The sequence below is a fragment of the Podarcis tiliguerta genome, assembly GCF_965153285.1.
Source record: "Podarcis tiliguerta genome assembly, chromosome: 12".
Classification (NCBI taxonomy): domain Eukaryota; kingdom Metazoa; phylum Chordata; class Lepidosauria; order Squamata; family Lacertidae; genus Podarcis; species Podarcis tiliguerta.
This window is the reverse complement of record NC_139545.1, coordinates 49,597,628-49,614,574: the sequence shown is the minus strand read 5'-3', so window position 1 is coordinate 49,614,574 and position 16,947 is coordinate 49,597,628. Positions and strand designations below refer to the sequence as shown.

General features: G+C 44.9%; 1 protein-coding gene across 9 annotated transcripts in view; it reads right to left on the bottom strand.

Moving 5' to 3' along the window:
• Positions 1-5,353: 5,353 nt before the first annotated feature.
• XYLB (xylulokinase) overlaps positions 5,354-16,947 on the bottom strand; it is a 125,719-nt gene continuing 114,125 nt past the window's right edge. For 6 of the 9 annotated variants that reach the window (XM_083406547.1, XM_083406544.1, XM_083406549.1 and 3 more), the window contains one exon: positions 5,354-5,903. Coding sequence is in view for 7 of the 9 variants with exons in the window: in XM_083406544.1 (XP_083262670.1) it covers positions 5,805-5,903 (99 nt within the window). In the remaining 2 variants the exon portion in view is untranslated. Of the gene's footprint in view, positions 5,904-6,744; positions 6,823-16,947 lie in introns of all 9 variants that reach the window. The other 3 variants (XM_083406545.1, XM_083406550.1, XM_083406546.1) reach the window with 2 other exon arrangements.

Here is a 16,947-nt window from a genome sequence, read left to right as displayed (position 1 = left end):
TCTGCAAACTGTGTGTGCACATGTGCATGGTTCGCTTTTTGCATATTTGCAAGGAACACCAGACTGCCTCTCTGCTGAGACATTCCCTCTCTGCTTGTATTTTCCTGTGGCAGATCCTCTTGCAGAGGACGGAACTGGGCTTGCATGCTTTGAGCAGCATCAAAGCCTTCCCCCCTCTCAACTGATATCCACTGGGGCTGAAATCCAGGGGCATTCAGGGACATTGTGGCCCTTGGTCTGCAAAAGTTTCCCCAAAAGGTCTACTTTATGGTCTGTTGGGAAACTTGCAGCCTCATGTGTCCATGGAGTCCATTTCAAAGCAAGTCACCCCTGGTTGGGTCTGAAAAAAATCTAAGCCAGTAAGAATGTTCACTGGGTCAATAGCGAAAGAGGCACTTTCTGCAAGGATGCTGTATTGATCTGTGTAAACTCAATTATGTTTCTAAAGGAAAGAACTGTAAGCAAAAGGAATGAAGCAAACTAGGCAGAAGGTGTGGGAAATCTGTGAATAGGATCCCAACGGTTTGTGTTTGTTTTGTCTTAGCTCGACGAAGCACCAGGAGGTGGGAGTGTGACTTAGATTGGAGTCATGGTTTTGGCAGCAAGAGGTTGAATACCTTTGCCACTGGTCATCCTCCCAAGCCAAATCAAATCCCCCACCACTGAATGGTACCTCTATGTTGTGGGATGTAACATCAATGAAGCAGTCAAATACAACATTTCCTGTTCGCCTAGAGTGGATACACAGGGGAATGTTGCTCCAGCCAGGATAACTTCCTGTCACACCTGGTCTGGAGCATCCTCCTCCCGCATGTGACCAGGTAGATGAGCGTGACCCTGGCAGACCCTATAAAAGGGCTGGTCACGCAGCTATCTTCCCTTTTTTCGCCTTATCCCATCTTGATGCCTTTTGCTGTGTGCTGGCTCTCAGCCAGCAGCACATGTGATCACCCCTCACAAAGGATGAACTCACACTTTTCTCTGTAACTGTAACTACAAGCTAAAACCTGCCTTCAGGACCATACTGTGAAGTGAATGTAAGTAAACCTTATCATTACTTTTAAAAGAAGACTGTTGTGTCATTATTGCTTTTAAGAGGGAACTAAAGGGGATTTAAGGGACATGGGTGGTGCTGTGGGTTAAACCACAGAGCTTAGGACTTGCCGATCAGAAGGTCAGTGGTTCGAATCCCCGCGATGGGGTGAACTCCCGTTGCTTGGTCCCAGCTCCTGCCCACCTAGCAGTTCGAAAGCACATCAAGTGCAAGTAGATAAATAGGTACAGCTCTGGCGGGAAGGTAAACAGCGTTTCCGTGCGCTGCTCTGGTTCGCCAGAAGCGGCTTAGTCATGCTGGCCACATGACCCGGAAGCTGTACGCCGGCTCCCTCGGCCTGTAAAGCGAGATGAGCGCCGCAACCCCAGAGTTGGTCATTACTGGACCTAATGGTCAGGGGTCCCTTTACCTTTATCTTTAAAGGGGATTTACCATGAACAATCCAATCTGGACAAGCCAGACTGGATTGCTTAACTCAAATGGTTCTAACGAATCTATCAACTAGCTTCCTGCTATGTTCAAGGGAATGTGCTTTGCTACTAGCTCACTAGCGTGAGTGAGGTAGGATAATATTTAATCAATATATCCTCTCCTACTATCCACAACATTCCCACAAATGTTAATCAGGAAAAACTCAACGGAGGGAAGGATTACTGCCCCCTCCCTCTTTACCAGTGGGAGCCAGATGTTGTTGGACTCGGTGTACAGCGGCAGTGAAAAAGGTGAATCATTAGGAAAGGAATTGAAAATAAAATTCCCGGCATTATGATCTATGGTGTCAATTGTGATTGCCTCACCTCAAAAAGGATTCAGAAGAGCTCAAAAAGGTTCGGAAGAGGACTACCAAAATGATAAAAGCAGCTGGAGCAATTCTCTCGTGAGGAAAGGTTGCAATTTCCAGGGCTCTTTAGAGGAAAAGTGAGTAAGAGCAGACATGAAAGAGCTGTATAAAATTATGCATGGAGTGAAGAAAGTGGAAAGAGAAGAAGAGCTTTGTTCCGTCTCTCATAAGACTAGTCAGGTTGATGGGAGTTGCAGTCCAACATTTCTCAGGTGGTGACAGGCTCCCCACTCATGGACCAGAAAGAACTGAAGCACAAAACCACAGCAATATGAAAGCCCAAATGCCTGGGAGAATAACAATGGCATCAAAAAGATGACCCTGCTGGTACCCTGGCAACAGCACTCCACAAATCGGGGGCTTGCTTTGAAAAAGCCTGCTCTAGATGTAAGTATAGCGCAGGTGCAGCAAGAAAGAGCCCTCAAGATATTATAGGCTATAATTCCAATCAGTCCCAGCCAGCATATTCAATGGTCAGGGATGCACAACATTGGCTACCTCTGGGTCAGAGGAATCGAACATCGCCTTAGGTTGTCAGTTGTTTAGGTGGAAAGGCAATTGCTTAATGCTTATACAGAAAAGAACAGTGCAATGGTACAGGCAACGATCCTTATAGTGAGATCTCACAATTGTCCCCCAAAGCAGCCTGAATTTCGGATTGCACAGATGAAGTATACAAGAATACATGTTGCTCCTCCACATGTTCATACACCAGCCTATCTCAACCTGTGGGTCCCCAGATGTTGTTGGACTACAACTCCCATCACCCCTAGCTAGCAAGGCCAGAGCTCAGGGATGATGGGAGTTGTAGTCCAACAAGATCTGGGGACCCACAGGTTGAGAACCTCTGTAATACATGGAATCTGTAGGAAAGAGGCATAGCCTTTTGAGCCATGGAAGCACAGCTACCTTCTTGAAGGAATCTCACCTGGCCAAGCTGCAGAATGGGGGCTTGCGGGCACAATCTGGGTGTCTAGAAGAGTCCCAACTAAATCAAGGAGCAAAGCATGATTGACGGAACGCCGTGCAGACAGAGATCAAAGGGAGTGGGGGTATAATGCATGCCACACTCAACGGATGCCCATCGTAAACTGCAGGCATCCTGTGCTATATACAGGCTTAGTAGGGTGCCACCTGGCCAGTGAAATATATACTGTACCCAGATTATGACCAGATGCTTTTTGACAACCTATGCTTATTCCTCCTGTCCACTGCTGGCCTCGAGCCTAACCCTTAAGAGTAATGGCTTGCAGTGGCGTTGCTTTCTAAGCACCTCCTATATTCGCCACACACATCCACACATAAGCACACACCAAAAATAGTTAAACTGAAGAGGATTCAGCAGAGATCAAATTAGGTGTTGTTGGATCAATGGTGTCTTTTAAAGCACGAACACTGGGGTCGGTAGCTTCAGTTTGTCAGCACTTTGAAAGCAAATCCCTTCAGAAAGCGCCAACTGGTTTGTTTCCATTTCCATGATAAAAGGGCTTTAGGCAGCAAAGAAAATAATTTTTCATTGTGTCAAGCTTATTGGAGAATCAATAAACGTTTTGCAGATGGATTAGAGGTAGGTCCCAGGGACCATCGTGATGTTAAAGGGAACGGCTGCAGCTGTAGGCTGTCTAAGTCAACGCTTTGTATTCAAGATCCAGAAAACTAGAACTAGGAAAAAGGAGAGGCGGAGCGTGCGACTGAAAGGATGTTAGCAGGCAGAAAACGTATTCAAGAACCGCCACGTGAGTTGAAAGCTTTTTCAGAGATCCAAGGAAGAGTCTAGTTCCTCAAATCCCACCTCCACACGATACTCCAGATACACTTATGTTTTTGTCCAAATTCTCAGAGAGTGGAAGTTTCACCTTTTCATAGCAAGGTTGAGAAAAGACTAGGCAGAGGTATGGGAGGGGTGCTGCCAGATGGAGCAGTAGACAATTCCAGGCGAGAAAGATCTCTGGTTTAACTCGTAATAGAAAGAAGCTCCTAATAGGTTAGTAAATGACCCACAGCTCAGTGGCAGAGTACACGCATTGCATGCGTAAGTTCCAGGGCCAATTCCTAGGTAAAGTAAAGGGACCCCTGACCATTAGGTCCAGTCGTGACCAACTCTGGGGTTGCAGCACTCATCTCGCTTTATTAGCTGAGGGAGCCGGCGTACAACTTCCGGGTCATGTGGCCAGCATGACTAAGCCGCTTCTGACGAACCAGAGCAGCACACAGAAACGCTGTTTACCTTCCCGCTGGAGCAGTACCTATTTATCTACTTGCACTTTGAGGTGCTTTGAACTGCTAGGTTGGCAGGAGCTGGGACCAAACAACGGGCGCTCACCCCGTTGCGGGGATTCGAACCGTCGACCTTCTGATCAGCAAGTCCTAGGCTCTGTGGTTTAACCCACAGCGCCACCCGCGTCCCATCATCTCTCCCAATATTGGGGAAAATTGCTTGCAAAAATATGTACGTTAGCGGGGAAATTGCATAAAAATATGTGCATATTAGAAGTTTGTCCATTCCTAGTGCTGGGTTAGATGAACCGATCATTTGGCCGAGTTAAATGTTGCCTTGCCTGATACGGATCTCTTGCAGTAACCCCAAACTCACCCTACCCCAAAATTGTAAGGTGATAAATTTGAAAAAATGCTGCATAAGAAAAGTCTGAAGGATCCTTCCTCACTGAAGCATCATATATAAGTTTATGATAGGAAGGCAGAAACCTCTACCATAAAAGCTGTGCAGTTTATTAGCTTTCCAATGAAACAAGCAAAGCTAAAGGTGTTCTTCCTTGAAAGGAAAGAGAATTTAGCATCAGTTTTTAGGAGAGGGGCAGATTTGGCTCTTAAGTTTTTGTGGGGCAAACTCATGCCTCACCTCTCTACACTCCTAAGAAGCAGAGACATCTCAGCTGGGAAACACATGCCAGAGACGGAATGCTGGAGTGGCCTTGAATGCAAAATGTCCTCTTTCTCCAGAAATAAGCATCTCCTCTCCATTCCTGAAAAGGGACGCAGGTGGCGCTGTGGGTTAAAGCCTCAGCGCCTAGGGCTTGCCGATCGAAAGGTCGGTGGTTCGAATCCCCGCGGCGGGGTGCGCTCCCGTTGCTCGGTCCCAGCGCCTGCCAACCTAGCAGTTCGAAAGCACTCTCGGGTGCAAGTAGATAAATAGGGACCGCTTACTAGCGGGAAGGTAAACGGCGTTTCCGTGTGCAGCTCTGGCTCGCCAGAGCAGCGATGTCACGCTGGCCACGTGACCCAGAAGTGTCTCCGGACAGCGCTGGCCCCCGGCCTCTTAAGTGAGATGGGCGCACAACCGTAGAGTCTGTCAAGACTGGCCCGTACGGGCAGGGGTACCTTTACCTTTTACTCCATTCCTGAGCTGGCCTCTAACCTTGGCCCAGCTCCCAAGCCTCATGTTCTGGTTCCTGCTATGAATTCTGCATCAGAAATAACCAAATACTGCACAAGGAACAAATGGTGCAAATCAAATTTATTGTTTGCATTTATTTTGCATATGCAATTCAAATTTTCAAAGAATTTAAGTCATTTCTCCTTTTTTATTTGTGTTGGAAAAGGGGATATAGAAAGGAAAGACTACATGAAGCTGTGCAGGACTTTACAACCCAGCATCGTAACCAGGGAAACATCTACCCAGCTCCAAGCTGGTTAATGAGGCTATAGCTACAATACAGGGTTACTTTTGCCCACAGAATTGAATTCTTTGAAAAGGACGTGTGAATACAAAATTCTCAGTGATCTCTTACAAAAATTAAATTTCCAGGTTCTATCCGTTTTCATTTAGCACTGCCCAAATGTTTGCCCGAAGCGACAAACTTTGAAAAAAGTGCAGGTGTTCTCAGAGTCCCGGCCTTCAGGCTTCCAAAGCAGCAGGCTTGCTTTTGCTTTTCCTGTTTAAAGAAGGTTTTAGACTGATTTTTTTGGTTCTCTCATATGATGTTCCTTTGGCCTATTCAGTAACTGCTGCTCAAGTTCCTTATATCGTTTAAGCAAAGGCTGGTAGACCTAAAACAAAAGAGAAAGATTACATTTTAAAGGGAGCCATTAAAAATATTTTAGTCTTTTAGCCTCATAACCAAAGAAATCAATCTAGTACAAAAGTCCAGGGCTGTTTATGTGCAGCTACTATTCTTTGAGTGACCTGTGCATTCACACATCCAGGCTCTGTGGTAAACGGTAGTGAAACTGAGGTAAACAGTAGCAATGAGAGATTAAATTCTAGGCCTTACTGGCAAATTTAATACGAGCAAATGACCAGGTCCAGATGATATCCACATGAGACTTTCTTAAGCAACTCAAATGCGAAATTGATGAGCTTCTATGAGAGCCAGTGTGGTGTAGTGGTTGAGAGCGGTAGTCTTGTAATCTGGTGAACCGGGTTCGCGTCTCCGCTCCTCCACATGCAGCTGCTGGGTGACCTTGGGCCAGTCACACTTCTCTGAAGTCTCTCAGCCTCACTCACCTCACAGAGTGTTTGTTGTGGAGGAGGAAGGGAAAGGAGAATGTGAGCCACTTTGAGACTCCTTCAGGTAGTGATAAAGCGGGATATCAAATCCAAACTCTTCTTCTTCTTCTTCTTCTAACAAAAATATGTAACTTGACAGCCACCATACCTGAGAACTGGAAAGTGGCTAATACAACATCAGTTTTTAGAAGGGGACCCAGGAAATTACAGGCCATTTAGTTTAAAATCTTTTCAAAGGAAAACTGGTAGAAATCATGGTTAAAGAGAGAGAAAAAATTGCCAAGCATGTAGAAGAAGTAGTCTTGCAAGGGTTAAGTCTTCTCAACCTTCCCCACCAAAGACTCTTGAGTAAGCTTAGAAATCATGAGAAGGAATTCTTACCTACCCCTTTACCATGAGGTCCCTGGGTGGGTTATGGCTGGCAGCTGAGGAAGGAGGCAGAATGTCCTCCATCATCATCTTCAAACAGAAATTCAACAGTGAGAGAAATTTATGTTTTTGCCAGATGATGCTGGAGGACACACCTAACATGTGGGATAAATCAGAGCAGGAAGTCCCTAGGCTCCACTCTACTGCTGCAGAATCTTTTGCAGAACCATCCTAACAGACGCTGTGTCACAGGAAGAAAACACACAGAGTTCGAATTGCTTTGTGGATGCTCAAAGGAGCTGCTTCACATATGTCCAGGACTGAAGCAGTGCCTCTCATTAGCTGCAAAGTCCCCAAGGTGGCCGGTTGCTCAGTGCCTCCGAGTCAATGATACACACAGGCAATGGAAACTAAAACAATAAATAGAGAGCTCCTCCAAAGGAGAGCCCAAAAAAATAAAATATGAGATTTTTAAAACTCCAAAACCCAGTGTAGCTAATATTGCAGGTCTCTTCTCACATCTAGCATACGCCATTTTTATTCCTGAGAACATAAAGGGCTGGATTGGGGAGGGGTGAAGACAAAACTACTGCCTGTGAACAGTGGGAGGAAAAACAGGAGTTTATCTCTGGATAAACAAAGGGTTTCTCCAAGCCCCACTTTATATGAATGAAACCCACATCACGAGGTCTGAAAACCCTCCTTTCTAATGTTATCACAAGTAGTAAAACAATCCAGTAAGCTGGCAGCTTCCGGGAACAGGCTCTTAAACTGGTGTTTAAGAAGGTAAAACGACGACTAGAAGGGCTTCGAGGCTTCTCCTCCTCTTAATAAGCCAATATAGAAAGAAGCATCTTCTTGTCCTTGATTCTATTAAAAAAAACAGGCTCAGAACTCTCCAGAGGGAATATATGTCAAAGAAAGGAATAAAGAACATTTATCTAGTATTTAAAGCATACACTTCATTTAATATCGAACTGCCAAGTTCCAGACAGGGAAAAAACCCCCAGAGAATAGCACCTGAGCTTTTATCTACTACCATGTGCAGGCCTTAGTCAAGTTACACATATTGTACAGAAAAACTAAGGTCCACTGAAGGTGTGTATACCAGGAGTTCCTTAAGCCAATGAACTGAAAACCTTTATAAAAGACAAGGAATTGTGCGTTTTTGGAGGCTACAGCTGAAGCCTCGTGAAATTTGAATAAAAGTCAAGTCCATCTTTCAGTTTCATCCACCAGGCTAACTCAGACTCCTTTTCTAGGGGAACCCTTAAAATTCCTCACGGACTCCTGAGGCGATTATTTTATTTATCTGCTTTAAAGTGTAGCTATTTAGGAGAGCAAGCTGCCCTTTTAAGTGCTTCCACATATATGCATTACAAGGTCTTCTGGGTGAGTAGGGGGGGACCTTTTGCAAACACATGAAAAAAGTCCTGAGGGAATTTGTATCTACTAATTTGTATCTGAGAGCCAGTGTGGTGTAGTGGTTAAGAGCGGTAGACTCGTAATCTGGGGAACCGGGTTCGTGTCTCCGCTCCTCCACTTGCAGCTGCTGGGTGACCTTGGGCTAGTCACACTTCTCTGAAGTCTCTCAGCCCCACTCACCCCACAGAGTGTTTGTTGTGGGGGAGGAAGGGAAAGGAGAATGTTAGCCACTTTGAGACTCCTTAAAGGGAGTGAAAGGCGGGATATCAAATCCAAACTCTTCTTCTTCTTCTTCTTCTACTACTACTAATTTATTTGACTGTGTCCCTCTGGAAAAGCCAACAAACTTTTTCGTCCCTGCCCTTGGAAATGCTCCCCTGACCTTTCAGACCTTGGAGAGGAGAGTCAGCTTTCTAAAAGGAAACAAACTGATCCTCAAATTCCAGCACCTTCTGGGAAAAGAGGGGGAAACTCCTCAACTAGAGGACTGCTCTCACGTATCTGCCCAGATTGCCTAATTTTGCTGTCTGTTCTGAGGAGAAAAGTGTCTCATTTTCCACAGAAACAAACCTGGAACTAATTATTATTATTATTATTATTATTATTATTATTATTCATTTCATTTCTAGACCATTGTATATTTTTAAGGGGGAAAAACTGACAGCAGTTTACAGCCTACGCTAAAACATCAAACAAAACAATCCAGAATCAAACATTACCGATGAAAGTCAAATACAAAGTATATCTTTGCATCGTAATTAACAGGGAACAAAAAAACGTTATCTTAAAAGATTTCAAAACAGAACATGACGAAGAAGGTCAAGTACAGAATGCACATCTAAAACAGCATTTTAAGATTCCTCACCAAACATCTCACCCTCTATGTTTCTGAGGGGGGCGAGAACTGACACAGGTAGCCTTGAGATTGACAAGGTTTGAGGAAATCTCCTTGAAGATCACCACAACCTGACGTATGTCTATCTGCAATGATAACATATCCATAGCTTCACTCCTTGACCTTAAACCCCTGCATTTCACATGAAAACATGGAGAAAAGATACACTTTGCAACCTGCAAAAACTTTTGCATCACAGTCCAAGGTAACGCAATCTCCCAAAAAACTGATTAGCAACCTTTTTCTCCAGCTGACAACTTTGTGGGCAAAGCGACCTAACATCAGCCATCACAGCAGAAACACAGGAAACTAGAGACTGAATTAAACTTATTTGGAAAAAGCCTACTGAGCCTTCCAAGCGTTATTATTGAAATGAGAGCTCAGGCTGCAAAATCTGCCTGGCCTTTGCCAAGCAGGCAGAGAAAACTTCAGGTGTGAAAAGGCTGCCTTGAAAAACCGCAGATTCCAACTCTGAAAACTCACAGCGGAAGCAGCCTAAGGTTTCTGCATAAGCCAGCGGATCAAGCACTGGGCTTCCCTTGTAATCTCAGTTCTGAAGGAGGAAAAATATACGATCCCTGTGACCCATGTGTTTGGGGTGAATAATAAAAGAATCAGCTGGGTGTCTGGATTCAAAATGTGGGATTTAACAGTCTCTCCAGCAGGAGAGAGCCCCCAGTAGCAGAGTCACAAAGTCAAGCAGCACAGGGAAGCATTAGGAATGAAAGCTGTTAAGCTTTTTGTCCCATTTAGCATCCCTCTGTTTCTATTTACCCCTCTTGCAATGAACAGACCACACACTGTTAAGTACGTTTAAAATGCTTTACTTACTAAATCCAAGGGTCTGATTCATTGTCCCATACAGCAGCAAGGAGAACACAGGTAGATTACTCCTGGGTGCAAAATACACAATATAGTTTCCAACATGTGGTCTGAACCTGCAGCAAGTTCAGATACATCCATCCTGGGTGATTACATGGCGAGAAGAGGGAGGGAACAGGAAGAGAAGGTTTTAATTGATTTCTCATAAAAGAAGAGGGGGCGTGACCCAGCTGAGTCTAGGAATCAAGCTCTATTGTCTTAACCCCTTCATGCACCAACTAGGACTCATGTTTGACTGCAAGTTCAACTACAAGTTTGCATGGGTAGCCTCCGTCTACCAACCTGTAATGTCTCAGCTGCAGGCCCTTTGCTATAAAATGGAGACTAACTGGCTGGGCTTTTGTAGGGACAGATGAGATGGATTGTAACGTATTCCATGCATTTAAAAAGGCTATAAAATGGCTCTTTAATAGCTACATTTTAATGATATACTCAGCCGGTTTCTATGGAGATTGTGGTGGTGGCCAGAAAAGGGTGCTTCACTTTAATATCGTTCTAGTATGCATCAGCCACTTACTTCAGGGATAAATCTTAAAATCACAAAAGGATTTCTTGCTAACCACATGACCAGGGCTGAGCACAAGCAATTGGGGAACGTTTGGTGAAAAAGTATGTCTGTCATGTCAAAAGTGAGAGTTTCTGAAGCACTTGGGCCTGGAGCTCCTTTCTCACCCACCTGGTCCTGTGATTTGTAAAACTGTTATGGCAGGGGGACGCGGGTGGCACTGTGGGTTAAAGCCTCAGCACCTAGGGCTTGCCGATCGAAAGGTCGGCGGTTCGAATCCCCGCGGCGGGGTGCGCTCCCGCTGTTCGGTCCCAGCGCCTGCCAACCTAGCAGTTCGAAAGCACTCTTGGGTGCAAGTAGATAAATAGGGACCGCTTACCAGCGGGAAGGTAAACGGTGTTTCCGTGTGCGGCTCTGGCGCACCAGAGCAGCGATGTCACGCTGGCCACGTGACCCGGAAGTGTCTGCGGACAGCACTGGCCCTCGGCCTCTTTGAGTGAGATGGGCGCACAACCCTAGAGTCTGTCAAGACTGGCCCGTACGGGCAGGGGTACCTTTTATGGCCAGTTTGAGGCACACTGTGGTTTTAAAAAAACAAACAACCCATTGCCCAGGTAGCCTGAATTCAACAGCAAGAAAAGCTGCAACCTGTATAAATTATGCAAATAAAGTATATCCTCATAATTTCACACTGGTGGAGGTGGGCTTTGCTAGTTATGGGGAAAGGAGAGATGTCCATAGTCACTCTGCATAGTTACATTAGAGGGCAGGCAAGAAAGAAATACTCTTCCACCAACTGGGTCAGGGATCGGGGAAACCTTTCATTAGCATGGCATTCCCTTCTGGGGAACCTGCCAAGGGTTGCAGGCCAGTAGAGGGTGGAGTCAGGGGCAAAAGTGAGCGGAGCAACAAATATCAATTTTAGCTTTGCACAATACTTCAGTTTATATTCTCATTGCTGTCTCGGTGCCCATAAGAGTGAGAACAGTGACTCCAAGAGTTTGGATTTGATATCCCGCATTATCACTACCCAAAGGAGTCCCAAAGCGGCTCACAATCTCCTTTCCCTTCCTCCCCCACAACAAACACTCTGTGAGGTGAGTGGGGCTGAGAGATTTCAGAGAAGTGTGACTAGCCCAAGGTCACCCAGCAGCTGCATGTGGAGGAGCGGGGAAGCGAACCCAGTTCACCAGATTACGAGCCTATTGCTCTTAACCACTACACCACACTGGCTCTGCACATTTTTTTCAAGAAGAAAAGCACTGGTTAAAAGTATGGCATTTGCTGTAACAACTTCATGGTGAGTAAGAAACCTCTTTCTTCTAGAAGAAAAGCACTGCCGACATCCATCTCTATTCTCCATTTGGGGCAAGCAAGGGGCAGTGCCAGAGCTCAAGGACACATTCCCTGTTATCAACAATTAGCAATAGTCCAAAGTTGGAAACAATCCCATTGAAATCTGGTTAAATAAGATTTGGAACGTGGCTCTATCTCACCACAGAAGGGTAATTAAAGGCAGTTCAAGGATAGACACTTTTGGTGAGTCTTGGCTTCCTTTCTTTGCCTTTATAAATAGAGACAGAAGGTACTTTTTTCCCACCCTTAACACAAGAATCTCTGTGGAGAGGCTACTTGAACTGATAATACATAAATAAACATAGTGCTTGTGTGCTATGTACTGCATATGGAACTTAATAAGAATGTACCACTGGACAAGTTGCTGTAGCTTTATGCTGGTCTTATATTTAAATGGAAAACAAGAGAAATGACTGGGGAGAAAGGACACATTCCAGTCAGGCAAAAACACGGTGGGGAGGGAAGGATGACAAGTGAGTGGTGTGGCCTGGGGAGGATTTCAAGGACTGCATTCAATCCTTGGGCCTGAAGTCCCCCACTCTTGATCTAGGCCAAGACCAAGTGCCAACTGGTTCATCCCCCTCCTAGCCTTGTCTCCACCAGTGCCCATTTCTCCACCTGGCTATTATGTGAGTTTCATGTGAATTATGGAACAAATAGACATGATAGAAAAGGAATAAGGGATGAGGAAGGAAGAGGACAACTGTGGCATTTGCCTCCTAGTGGGTCATAAGGAAAGAGTTAAATGAGTGTGAAGTGATTGGCCAGTGGGAACCTGAGGGGAGGAGTTAGAGTTGGAGTTGTGTGGGAGTCAGTTGAGAGTTGGGAGTTGGAGAAGGAAGAGGGAGAATAGTCTGTGGGTTGGTCGAGTTGTGTGGTGAGGGAGTGAGAGGAATTGTTAGGTGGAGTCAGATAGTTAGTTGGGATAATCAGTTTGAAGTTGTTAGGAACGTATAGGTCAATAAAGAAACTAAGATTAAGAAACTGCCAAGAAAAATTAACTGAAACCATAAACTTGTTCATGCCTATAAAATAAACTTGATTATTTGTTAATGTTAACAACTGTCTGGACTCCGTGTGTACCCGAGAGAAACGGGTTGGTGGCAGCGAGAAAGCAACCACAGTGGTGGCCCAGGGATCAATAGACCGTCAAACGTCCAGGGACCCTGTGTGATCGCCACAACAACCAACTGATTTGTTGGTTGTCCTCCTCCCTCCTCATCACTCTTTCCTTTCCTTTCATGTCTATTTGTTTTGAAGCCATTATGGCAAGAACCCATCCAGTCTAGTTTCTGTACAGCACTAATGAGCATCTTGGTGTAACTAAACATACACACCCAAGCAAGATGGTGGGTTTATTTCCTGTCCTCAAGGATAGAGAAAAGTGTGGAGGTAGACTCATGTGGAGCTTGAGCCTCAGAGGTTGAGGGTGCTTGGCAAAAAAAGGGGGGGGAGGAAAGGTAAGGGTTGCAAACCTCTGGCCTGAACCAGGAATTACTGCTGCATCCTCATAGCACACCGCGGCATCTTGTTTTCCTTGAATATATATGTTGGAGCAAGCAAACTACCGAACAAGCACTTATGGCTGTATTAGGGGCATCAATATGTCAGGCAAAAATAGCTCTTTTATTTACTGAAATATCTATAGTCAAGCCTCACTAATTCTCACTTTGATTATCTGCAACCCTGATAAAGCCTGCTTGCTTTGTGCCAACTGAGATTTAATAGCAGGGCCCTGTATTGGCTGAAAGCGGCTGTGCTACTGAGATAGCAAGCGCCGTATTCCTTTCCCAGCGTGAATAATATTATTATTGTTTTTACAAATTAAAAGAGAGAGGGGAAAGAAACCATACTACCTTTATATACAGGCGTGTTCCAGAGCATAGTGGTGAACACATTGCTCTAAATTAAAAGTGTCAAAAGAAACGAACGGCTACATTTAAGGCTACAGTGCTTTTGACTGTTTTATTGGACTTGAATGCTTAACTTGCTAATTTGCAAAATTCCAGCATCTGCTGCAATGGGTCTCCCAGCCATTAGCATGAATAACTGATGTTTGGCTGTTGTTTTATACCCATGTGAACGTGGAGGGAAAATTAAACCGATCCTTCTTTCTTTGTTTCTATTAATTTTCTGTGAAATCCACCTCCTTGGGCCTCTCTGTTACTGTAAATATGGGATATAAAATAAAGAAACTTTTGCAACCCATCTTGGACTCTTAAAATGCGGCACACAGTCTGAAGAAGAGGCTGTGTAATTTGAAAGCTGGCTTTCCTCTTCCTGGAATCGTTCCCATGAAACAATCAAGGCTGGTTAGGGTTGCCAGAATCGCCGCAGCCTGATCTGAAGAAATCTTGGTTGATTAATTTCATGGGTTTTTAACCAATTGACTCCTTATCAATTGAATCTGCATATAAGCTCATGTGGATGAAAGAAATGGCATACTTTGTGTCTACATGAAATCCGCACTTGTTGCAGAGGCACCATCTGAGAAAAGGTATCCCCTCTCATGTATTGAGAGAAGAAAGAATGCCTCTTTCAAGATGGCGCCAGCTATTGTCATGGCTCCAGCCTTGAGCTCAGATGAGGAGGAGCCACTCAAGTCTGGAGCTGCTGTAGCATCAGGTGAAGAACTGAGCCACGCTCCTGAGCCTCACAGATGCTGCCCTCAATACTGACACATCTGCCCAGTGGCACCAGCAGGGTACAAGGCAGGAAGCCACAGAAAGGCAAAGATGCGCTCATCTTCATGTTGGGAATCTGATGTGAGATACCCACAGAGCGGAGGTTGCCCCCAGTTCTAGTCACCACATAGGGTCCAAAATAGTTTATCGCCTTAGAAGATTAGGTTTCAGAAATAGTTACTGATGTTGATCTAGGCAAACAGCTTGTAAAGGACCCCTGGACGGTTAAGTCCAGTCAAAGGTGACTATGGGGTATGGGGCTCATCTCGCTTCAGGCCGAGGGAGCCAGTGCTTGTCCACAGACAGCTTTCCAGGTCATGTGGGCAGCAGGACTAAACCACTTCTGACACAACAGAAAACCAGAGTGCACGGAAACACCATTTACCTTCCCGCCACAGCGGTACCTGTTTATCTACTTTCACTGGCATGCTTTCGAATGGCTAGGTTGGCAGGAGCTGGGACAGAGCAACGGGACCTCACCCCATTGCGGGGATTTGAACCACTGACCATCTGATTGGCAAGCCCAAGAGGCTCAGTGATTTAGACCACAGCGCTACCTGCATCCTTACACAGCTTGTAGGATTTTTCAGATACAGATATATCCAAACACTGAGTATCTCTGTTGCTCCGTTTTCAAGACGTAACACAGACTTCGACTCCGTTCTCAAGATTCACTGACTGAGTACTGAGCTGACTTGCCTTAATCACTTATATAGTCAGCCCTGGGTCGTTACCATAGCAACTGGCTTGGCTGACCATGCACCTGTGGCTTATCTCATCCATGGGACGATTGGTGCCCATGAAGGAAATTAACCCTTTGCTCCATGTCCAGTTCCTCCAGCACTTCAGACCAGTGAACAGGCCCTTTAAGAGCCACAACCTTCAGGCCCAAGGAGGCTCAGGAGCTTGGGAAGGATGGGCTGGGGGTAGAGACTTCTAAGCCTCAATTCTTCGCCAGCTCACTTGGAGCTCTCCGTGGTGCTGCAGCCACTGGTCCACTTTAACTCTGTGGGTACCTGATACAGACAGCCACCTGCAGCTTGCAGCAAGTGGAGGAATTCTTGCAGGTCTCGCTAGGGAACACAATGTGTTCTCAGAAAATTGTTCGCATAACGAGTCAATTATTTCCAATGATTTCTATGGGGAAATTTCTAATGCGTTCCTGACCATGTAATTTTGACAGGGAGGAAACCCTCTGAAATCTTGCAAAAGGCAAACAAAGTAGGAAATAAAGCTCTCCACTAATGGTTCCTCATCATCTTGGGGAAAAGTGACAAGTGGGGAGCCACAGGGTTCTGTCCTCAGCCCGTTGTTGTTCAACATCTTTATAAAAGACTTGGATGAAGAAATTGGGGGGACGGTCCTTTCTTAGAGGTTTATAAGTAGAGGTTAGATGGTCATTTCTCATGTAGGATTTAGTTGAGATTCCCACACCACAGGGGGTTGAACTAGATTACCCTCGGGATCCCTTCCAACTCTACATTCTATGATTCTATCCCCCCCCCCATTGTTTTTGGCAAAATGGCTGCCGTGGACCAGCAAAACACAAAGAAGTAAGGCTTGTTTAAGACTGCTTATTTGTTTACAATACTACACACAGGTCTGGCTGTTTGGATATCTGAATCTGCAGTGTGCATAGCAAGGCTTGGGTACTAATCACTTGTGTTTCGATAAGGGACTTTTCAAACAGCAAGTGTTTGGATAGTGGGACCTGCATGTAAGTACAATAATTATACTTATTATACTTTACCTTACCTTACTGTTTTATCTTTTTTGTAAACGGCTTTGAGGTTATTGTTTTTTACAATCAAGCGATGCATATATTTTATGAAATAATAAATAAAATTAAGTGGATTTTATACAATGTTGTATACCAATTATTTCTTTTTAAGACTCTTGCATGGTTAACTGGAGTTGCTCTTTCAATCAGTCAAAATGTTTTTAATCCAATTAATCTAACCAATCAAACAAACAATGAGATGTTATACCCTAGTTGCCAAGTTTCAACCCACAGAGCCCACTGTACCTTGACCAGTATCTGTGTGGTGAGAGAAGTTGCCTGGACAGTTTAATCCCAAGTCATTACATCAATTGCAGGAAGCCCAAATCTCATGGTACCTTTAAAGACTTAACAAATGAATCATGGCATAAGCTTTCATGCCCAGAAAAGACAAGCAGGGTCTTCTCTGTGTTGGCACCTCTTGTATGGAATGCCTTTCCTTCTGAAGTATGAATGGTGCTGACTTTGTTTGCTTTTCAGCACCAGTTGCTAACTTCTCTTTGCCCGGGGTTTTGCAAGAGTTTATTGTGACAAGACTGTGTGCATTCTTAAATGGTATGTTTCTCTTAATCTTTATATTTTATCTGATTCTGTTGTGTTATGAACTGGACTTTTATGTTTTTGAGGATTTTAAATGCAATCCACCTTGGGGTTGTTAATCAATGCGGGGTGTGGCTAGAAATACACG